The sequence below is a fragment of the Cajanus cajan genome, chromosome 4 (assembly GCF_000230855.2).
Source record: "Cajanus cajan strain Asha chromosome 4, NIPB_CcT2T_4, whole genome shotgun sequence".
Classification (NCBI taxonomy): Eukaryota; Viridiplantae; Streptophyta; class Magnoliopsida; order Fabales; family Fabaceae; genus Cajanus; species Cajanus cajan.
Window position 1 is genome coordinate 18246566 of NC_138520.1, and position 10548 is coordinate 18257113.

At 34.3% G+C, this 10548-nt stretch overlaps 1 protein-coding gene across 1 annotated transcript; it reads left to right on the plus strand.

Annotated features, from left to right (window-relative positions):
- The first annotated feature begins 358 nt into the window (after window positions 1-358).
- On the plus strand, window positions 359-760 carry LOC145957212 (secreted RxLR effector protein 161-like). The gene has a single exon (XM_083073431.1). It carries the CDS (start codon window positions 359-361, stop codon window positions 758-760), a length of 402 nt encoding a protein of 133 aa, XP_082929557.1.
- The last annotated feature ends 9788 nt before the right edge of the window (window positions 761-10548 follow it).

The window sequence follows — 10548 nt, forward strand, 5'->3', positions numbered from 1 at the left end:
CAAATTAAAGAAATCAATATACAGACTTAAGCAAGCTTCCTGCGAATGGTATTTGAAGTTTAATGATACCATTATTTTCTTTGAATTTAAGGAAAACATTGTTGATCAATGTATATATTTGAATGTTAGTGGGAGTAAAGTTATATTTTTAATTCTTTATGTTATTAATATCTTGCTTGCAACTAATGATCTTGATCATCTTCATGAGACTAAGAATTTCCTCTCTAGTAACTTTGAAATAAAAGATATGGGCGAGGCAAGCTATGTGATATGAATAGAAATATTCCGAGATAGATCACAAGGACAATTATGCTTATCTCAAAAAACATATATCAATAAAGTAATAAAGAGATTTAGGATGGAAAAGTGCTCAACATCACCCATTCCAATTCAGAAAAGAGACAAGTTTAGTCTCACTCAATGTCCTAAAAATGACTTAGAATGGAAACAAATGGAAGAAATTTCGTATGCATCAGTTATTGGGAGTACTATGTATGCTCAGATTTGTACTCAACCGGATAGAAGCTTTGCAATTGGAATGTTAGGAATATACCAAAGTAACCTGGGAATGGAACATTGGAAAACTACAAATAAAGTTCTAAGATACTTACAGGGAACAAAGTGTCACATGCTTACATATAGGAGGTCTAATCACCTTAAAGTGATTGGATATTCGGACTATGACTTTGTTAGATGTGTGGATTCAAGAAAATCCCCTCTTGGCTATGTATTTCTTTTAGTTGGAGGAACAATATCGTGAAAAAGTGTAAAACAAATAGTTGTTGCTTCATCTATCATGGAAGCTAAATTTCTAGCATGTTTTGAGGCTATAATTCAGGCTAATTGGTTGTGAAACTTTATATTAAGGATTGGAATTGTCGATAGTATTACTAAGCTGCTGAAAATGTATTATGATAATTCTATAGCAATATTTTTTTCTAAGAACAACAAGTACTCTAAAGGTGTTAAGCATATGAAATTAAAGTACCTTGTCGTGAAGGAAGAAGTTCAAAAACAAAGAGTGTCAATAGAACATATGAGCATAAACCTTATGACAAACCACCCTTTAACAAAGGAATTACCGCCCAAAACATTTATTGACCATGTTAAAAATATGGGCATTATTGTTACTAATTATTGTTGAGTATTATGCTTATTTTGTATTGAGTGATTGACACTTTGAGCTCATTAATGATATATTTTTGAGTACCTATTCTCTATGATTTCATGAATATTTGCGTTAGAGTAATGTAAACAAGTGTTATCTTAAATAAAGATATTATGTTAGACCAATTATGTGCTCCTTATTAATGATCATATTAAGAAGAAAACTTGTTTATAGTACATGGAAGGGACTATGTCGATTAACTAATGTACAACCGCTATGACTCAAATTAGTTCTCATTTTTAATTATGAAATTATGATGAATCCAATGTATAAAATGATTTAGTTATTTCAATGCACATTATATTAGTTTAATTAACTTATTTATTTATTTGTCCGTTATGAGAAATGTCACATGAGACAAGTGAGAGAATATAAGATAATTATGTCTCATGTAAGAGACATGTGACGTATATATTAAGAGACTAGTAAATAAATAATCAAATAATTAAGAATTAAACTATAAATGAGCTTAATGAAACAATTTTAAGAATAATTGTTATTTGATGAGAATAATAATCTTTAAGGGGTTATAAATACCCATCAATGTAAAACAAGGTCCACACTTCTGACATAAAATATTCACTCAAATTCTAGCCATCACAGATAAAGAAAGTAGAAGAAGACTCTAAGGAAATGAAATCTTGATTCTCTTCTCAAGAAGACGAAAGTGCTTTAAGGAAATTTCCATTATAAAAAAAGGTATACACCATTCCTTATTATTATGTGAGAATCATAAATTTTAAAAATCCTTTTAATTTAGTATTATTGATAATAATAGAAAATTATAAAACTTACATAGTCCTCTAATTGCATGTAGTGCTTTAGAGGAAACATATGATAATAATTAGATCCCGAAACTAAGCTGCAAGTTATCTGGGTAAGTAAATGAACTAGATTTATACCTTTGGCATCTTTGTCATCACAAGCTTTTAATAAATGTAAAGCTACCACACGTAGCAAATTGTCCAAAAAGATGGTTTATAAATACAGCTATTCGTTAACCAATTTTGCCTCTGATTATGCGTCAATGTTCACTAAAGGATAAACAACCATGATGGTAAGTAGGAAACGTGTTGAAGGGCGTTGGTATTATATGCTTCCTTGTTTTGATTCCAGTTTTTACTTGCAATGTCAGTTCAGAATATTGTAAGCCATAATCCGAAGTTAGAAACGACAAAGGAAAGATTTGATGCCTTGCTCATTCTGATAAAGTATATGAAATTAACACCCATAGGTTAAATACAACGTTAAATTCTTGACCGAATGTGAGAGATACTCTTGTAAATTTTAATCCCAACATGGATGGTCTCTGTTTACTTGACAAGTGGATTTGTGAAAGTGAAGTTGTACAGACTCCACCTCTCCACAATCCAAATTAATAAAGTAAAGATAATATTAAGTTGGATAAGATTCTTTTGCTTAATTACATTAAAAAGTATTACTTTAAAATTAAAGTTGGGTAAGTTTCTTTAACATATTTGTTTATGTAGAAATAAAATGGATGGAATTAGAAGCTGGATAAAATAAGAAATAGTATATATAAATGTTAAACTTTTACTATTTGTTTAAAGAGAAATATGAAAGAAAAAAATTTATTTTTATGGGGATCCGTTCATCAGAAAAAGAAAATTCTTATGGTGCTACATTCCTTCTTATTTTATTCATCTCAATAACGTATATCATTACCAATTTTTTTTGTAAACCAAAAAAATATCAATACCATTTTATTTCTTTTATTTCTATGTCTTTTACCTATTTCTTTATTCTTCACTCTGATCGGTGTCGTACCCGATCAAATAAATAAAATACGAAATTTGTAGTACTAGGAAGTGACTCCCAGGTCGTCTCTCAAGGAGGAACAATACCAATCCGAGGTTCATGAAATACAAACAAACACACAGTATGGGGGGTTTTTAGATTCAAATGAACAATATGTCAACAGTAATCAATAAAACAATACATTTTCCAACTCAGTTATCACACACACATCATTGGTTCAAAATATTATCTTCAGTCGTTTTAACCCTTGGTTCAATTTCTAGTAATCACTAAACGTCATTACTCTTGTTTTAAACGCATACAAATGAAGCATTAGCATACATTCATTTATCTGTTTCACAGGATTAAGCAAACCATGAACACAACATTCAACCCAGATGAACAAATACCATTAAGCATGGAAAATAGAAGGGTTAGAACACGAAGATGTAGTGAAATAAACAGACCTCAATGAGCACTAAACTGAGTTAGAAAGTGTTACGAGTTTAGCCTTCCATGGAGGAAGACAAAGAAGAAAACGAAAAACTCAAAGGAAGAAAATGGAAGGGTTCAGTTTCTTAATACAACCAGAGAAGAAAGAATGGAAGAAAAACGTGATGAACAACTCCAAAACAAGGAAAACGCTCAGAAGAAAGAAGAGAACGTGGTCACATCAAGTTTGCCCTCCGAGTTCAAAAGTGGTGGCTGACCTAACACCTAAAAGACACATGGTCAAAACCCTAAAACGAAGTGGGCCTCCTTCCTATCTGTCTGGCCCAAAAAAGACTAAAACAAGGTAAACAAAAATGTAAGTATGTGGTTGATGTGGCGCTGATGTGACAAGTTGGTGCTGACATGGCGCTTACATGACACTTTATCTCTTGAAGTCTAAAAATAATATCCAAGCCCGAGAATGCTCCACAATTAACCTGAAAATAATTGATAAGCAAAAATTAGACCAAGTGCATCAGAATTAATTAAAATTTGAATTACTGGCCCAATGAAGCCCAAACAGTGAAATTGTACAATTATTAAGCAATTAAGCCCAAATCAACAATTAAAATAAGTACAAAAAGATAAATAAATAAGGGAAAATAATGACTCATCACACTCCTATTTCAAAATTGAACAAAACATTAATGAGTGATACATAATTTATAAAGCGGAAAAATAAGTGTTTATACTCTTGATTTAATTTTAATTATAAGCCATTAACTTTTTAAGAGTGTATATGCAAAACAAGTAAATAAGAATAGTAAAATGAATTAGGTTGAATAATTATCTTTGGAAAACGTAACAATTATTAAAGGATTGAAATCACCCATTTCACTTTCTTTGTCTCATCTCTGATCCACTAGTAACATTTTGACATGTCATTTAAAAAATTTGCATGAGTTTTTGGTTTGTCTTCGTCTCTCAAATCATCTGCACCCACCAAAAATAGTAGTTTTTGTCTCTCAACTTATCCACACCTGTAGGCAACCGCACCCACTCCACTGCTGTCAAAACCTTCCTTCCTCTCTTGGCCACCCCCAAACATGCTTGCGCCTATTTCATCGTCACCCTTATAGTTACCATACGATTATTAGTTTGCCTGCAATTACGATGCCAACGTGTTCTCTTTCTTGTGCAACAAACACAAGAAAATTACAACATTCTTCATAAGAATAATGACCGGTCATTGTCAATGGTCCCTTCATTTTGTAACAGTATTAGTAACAAGTACAACATAATTTCAAATAATTTTTAAATTTGTATTTATATATGCATGAAAGTAATGTGCTAAGTACACTAATATAAATTATGAAATTTATGTCATTATATTCTTGTCGAACAAAGAAAAATTCGACGTAAGAAATACGTGGTGACATTTTTGAAATTATAATCAAGTTTTTTACGTTGGATACCATGAGGTTCGACGTAAAATTTGAAATCTACGTTGGATTTTAGCGAGACCCGAAGTAAATTTCAAATTTTACGTTAGACCTCGTGGTGTTCAACGTAAAAAACTTATTACACACATAGGTATATGTTATCAATTTGGTACCTATTTTGACTCCGTCCAAAAATCCCTAACCTCACTCCCTTTCTTTGGCACCGATCTCCGCCTCAAGCACACCCTCCTCCTCCATGCCTCCCTCCCGGACACCACCCTCCACATCCTCGACCGTCAAGTACCTCGCTCTCCAACGACGCCTTTGTCGCCTCCCTCTGCCACGCCTACAGCGTCGTCGCCGAGTGCACCGTCAAGTACCTTGCTGCCGTCCCCGACGCCTCCTCCGCTAAGTACTCTGTCGCTGCCAACCGCATCTGGCACGACCGCGTGGTGGCACTGGAGGCGCACCGCAACAAGATCACCTCCTTTGGCGAGTTGGCGCAATGATTTCGAGGTCGCGGTTTAGGACCTTATGGTGCCGTGGGGTTCGAGGGTTGGGAACACGTAAGGTTGTTTCATACACGTAGAGGGCCAGGAGGACAGCCTTGAAGCCAGCCTGGGGCTTCCAGTCGGCGATGCGAGAGAGGTAGACGCCGCCGATGACGGGGAGGATGGAAACCATTTTACGTCGAACATGGTGGATCCGACGTAAATTTATGTCTCCCGCATTTACGTCGAACTTATTTGTTAAGTCAGACGAAGAAATTCTCAAAAAGGTTTTGAGTAAGACAAATATAATATATGTTGTTATCTCTAACAACTGAGTTAGTGTTTCAGAAAGATATGAGAACATGTAAAATGACGAAGAGGCATAAGCATCAGACGATACAAAACGAAAGACCAACATAAGCACTCAACAAGCTAAATCAGGAACAAGACCATGCCAAGCACAATCTAAGGCAACACATAAAGACTCAGATAGAAGATGGTCAAACGACCAAGAATAAAATTTAGAAGAAATGGAAAGTCTGACCATATACAAGGTTGACCAAGACAAAAGGAAAAGTCAAAACGTTGATGATCAGACAAAGGTCGAAGTATTAAGCTAAGTGTCGACTGCGCGCCAAACACAGACGAAGAATGTCACGCAATCATCTGAGGAATCAAGCCTCAAAGGAGAATTTGAATATCGTCTACACTCACAAAAGAACACACGAAGTTATTCGAATTATTAGAAGAGAAGAAGAAAGAAGAAGAGCATGCTCAAACACTAAATCATGCATATGTCAGAAAAAGTAGATCACCTTTTCAAGCAAGGACAAAAGTTCCACAACTATAGGATCAGAAAAGGACAAAAAGTTTCCTAGGACTTTGCTATATTCAGACACAACTACTAACAGAGCAAGGAAACTTCACGCATTGCCTATGAATAGGAAGCAACATTTAATGCAAGAATCTGAGCATTAAATGAGAAGATCAAACTGGTCGTGAAAGACTATATTTTCTTCAACGGACAATTACAACGGGCAGATTTAACAAGACTATATATAAGCCTCAACATCAAACCTTAAGAATTCGGCTGTTTGGTCCGAAATAGTGCAAGCATGAAGAAGAGCTATACTTAGCCCGTGAAGTAACAAAAATCAGAGACAGAGCAAATAGAGTCAAATGTACCTTAGTGTAATTCTCTCTGTAAACTAAGGAATTCTAAATGTGTACATCTTAGAAAGAAAAACCTTAGTGAGTGTAGATCATATATGTATTCTCTCTGTGAGAGTAATCCAAAACACTTGAACCCGACTACACATCTATCAGTTGTAAAGCTTGAAGAGGCTAGGAAAAGAATACTTGTAAAGCCCGAAGGGGCTTGTCAAATAATACTCACTGCTAGCTAGAAGTGGCTGAGAAGAAAATACTAGCGTTGGTGAGTGAAGCCAACTGGCCAGGAGTGGTCGAGAATACTTGGAGAACTATAAGTGGTTTAAGAATACTAGCGTTGGTGAGTGAAGCCAACGGGTCAGGAGTGGTCGAGAATACTTGGAGAACTAGAAGTGGTTTAAGAATACTAGCGTTGGTGAGAGAAGTTGACGGGTCAGAAATGGTCGAGAATACTTGAACCAAAAGTGGTGTAAGAATACTAGTGCTGGTGAGTGAAGCTGGCAGGCCAGGAGTGGTCGAGAATACTCGGGCCAGAAGTGGTCAACAATACTTATGTACTTCATTGCATATTTAGTGGAACCCTTCAGTTGAAGGAGACTGGACGTAGCTCAATTTGAGTGAACCAGTATAAAAATACTTGTTCTACGTCTTAATGTTTCAAATGCAATTTATTTGATTAATCTAATTCACTAAAAACATCGTCCAATAATTATTGTTTATCAAAGCTATCTTCAAACGAAAACTATAATTACTCAATGATTATTCTAAAAGAACAGTTTTTGTTTATGAAGTATTTTTCTCTTAGTAGATGATGAAACTTCCAGACGCAAAATGATTTTGATAAACCAATCTTGGGTTGCTTCCGTTCAAGCATTCAATAATGATATCTTTACTGGACGAAAGATAGCTTTATTGCGAAATGTTTTAAAACTCCTTTATTCACCTACACACACATATACAACCCCCCTTCTATGTATTTTTCCGCTAACTTCATTATTTACGACGTAAAAACCCCAAAATAACCGATGTAAAATACCTCTTTTGCATTAGTGGTAAGTTTCTTAACCTCCATTCTGTAACTTGTTTACTAAGTATGATTGCACCTCAGTGCTTTATTCTCCATGATCTGAATGTAAAGAGGGTCAACGAATCCAAATCTATGTATGTTCCTATTCTCTATTAAGATGTAGATACCTTAAATATTTGAAATAAACCCTAAACTTTGATATGTAATCAATTAAATGGTTTGGTTAAAATAAAATTATATTTACAATAACCATAATTGCTATACTGATATGAAGAGCAAAGTGATATTTTTTAAAATATCAAAAACATCCCTCTAGCATATATAAAGTGTGATGGTAGTCTTCTTGCCTACAACTTTAGGACCAATTGTATATGTATATTGTTCCTCTTGTTGGTCACAACCAATATACCCAAATGCTAAATAGGAGATAGAACAACTTTAGGATCTCTAGTAGGAATCTATTTTTTGTTTCTAACACCATCCTAAGAAAATATCAAATTTATTTACAACCACTACCCATACCATATCATCCTCAGTCCTATAGTGGTGTAAGGTTAACCCTAGTAAGTAAAACTTAACTTAGGCCATTAAGTGTTGTGGAGGATCATCAACATAGTACTCACAATCCATCATAACTCTCATTTTTTGTTAACATGAACAGGTGAACCATATGGACCGATGAGTCACTAATATGTTGTGAGAACATACTAAGTGATGCTTATCGAACCAAAGAGAATCTTATGCGTACTCCAATTTTGATGAGAACAAAGCAATGACCTTGAAGAGACTAATATTTGTCTAAGTCATTACTATAAACACTAGATTTCGTCCGAGTTTCCATTACCAAGGGAAAAAGGATATTAGGATAACATGAGCAGTCTTTGAGGGCCCAATAGAGCACCGAAATAGACCAAAATGACTCCAGAAAAAGCCCAAAAACTCAAAAGTTGACTTTACACATGGAACGACCATTCCTAAACTAGAACGGGTCATTCTAAGCCATAAAATTGGCATATAACCCTAATTGGGAATGAACCATTCCAAGGGCCCATTTTATGTGTAAGTTTATGGGCTAGAACGATCGTTTCAAGCTTGGGAATGACCGTTCCCCTTTTTGGACAGAAGAGAAGAGCTTCACGTTGGATAATGTTTTTGTTCTAATTGTGTCTCTCACTGCAGGCCTAATTGCAACAATCCCATCGTTGAAGTTAAATATCAATGTAATGAGAAGATTCCATAAAAAATTCAGCATGATCCAATGATTAAAAAATTCTTTAAAGGCCCCGCACAACAACTAAAAGAAAGGAGTCTTATACCAAACAATGTTTTTGTTATGACAATATCTCTCACTACAGACCTAATTTCAATTATCCAACCATTAAAGTGAAATATCAATATATTGAGAAGATACAATCAAGAAACCAATACGATCCAATAATTAACAAGTTCTCTAGAGGTCTTGCACAATGCCTTAAAAAAAGATTATTTTTAGTAGATTTAGTCCCATTTTTAAGAAACCCAAAGGATTAAGTCTCACATTGAACAATTCTTTTATGATTTTGCCTCCTAGATGGCTATATAAGAAACCCCTTGGCCAAGGGAATAGACACACCTCAATCTGAATAGCTCCCCCCTCTCTATATATTTCTAAGTGATAGTGAGGCTTTTTATAGAGCGAAGGACTGAAAAACACAGTCCCGTACGCATTTGAGAAGATTCCCTTATAAAAGGCTTGCTTCGGAGGTTCCAATTTCTTCCCTTCTATTTATTGTTGTATTTATTATTTTTTTATTCTCAATTATGTTTATTATTACACTAAATTCATCATAGGATATCAAATTAGGGCATTGTGGGGTGCTTAATACCTTCCTAACGCATAATCGACATTCGAATCTAATTTTGGCTACGAAGATCATTATTAATTTTTGAAAGCCCTTTTCTTTTTCTGGTGTTTTGAGTAAAATATCGGTGACAACCCCTTTAAACCTTTTCAAAAACCATTGGTGAAGGATTAGTCCAGTTCTCGGTTATTCCTAAACTAATGAGATTTTCAAAACGAAGTCTAAACCATCTATGGATAAGATTAAAATTTTTTGGGTTCTGATAGATGGTGACTCTACTGGGGAAGCTTAAAGAGGGTCAGACCCATTAAAATGACGAATTTAGCAAAATAAAAACAATAATTCAAATATTTACCCCTTTTATCTTGTTTATATTTATCTTTTTGCTTTAGTGTGACTTTAATATCTATTTCTTGTTAAAAATTCTGCACCTTGTTTGAAATAAAAATTGTACACAAATCATTGCACACAATAGTTCTCCCTACACTCAAGGTGATAACCGGTTATTCTAACTCAAAATACCACAGCGGATCCTAAGTTTGCCAAGTAACAGTAATAGAGATATTGGGTCCTTATAATGGGAACCTTAGGAGCCTTTTATAGACCGATGAGAACAATTAAAACCACCATATACCATGCACCTTTCTTTATAGGGACCCCAACCCATGGATTAGAACGTGACTTTTTATGGGTGCACGTTGTTTGAGCATTTGTTTGTTGCATTTCGTTTCTTTACCTTGTTTGTTTCAAATAGGAGTGGATTGAAATTTTAAAACAAGAAAATAGATAATAAAAAATAAATAAAGAAATTAATATCCCTTTTGCACATTATTAGGCCATCATTTCATTAACATCATATAGGTATTTTTTTAGTAAAAAAAATGTCATGCATTTTTAGGCTAGCAAATTGACCACCATGCACTTATTTTCCTTAGGTCATGGAAGGATTAGGTAGTATCATGCATAGGTAGTTAAGAAAAGTGAATATTTTAATATACGACAATATCTACACTCTAAAGAAAGACCCAAGTCAATTTTGAAAAATACTATGGTCGGGCCCTCGTTTTGATATATATATATATATATATATTGAAATAAGCCTTCTTAAAATCTAATCTGCATTGCTTACAAAAGGCCACTAGAATGAAAATACAAAAAACAACATTCTAAGCAAAAGTGGAACTCACCAAGACAAAAATGTCTTAAACAAAAAAAAACA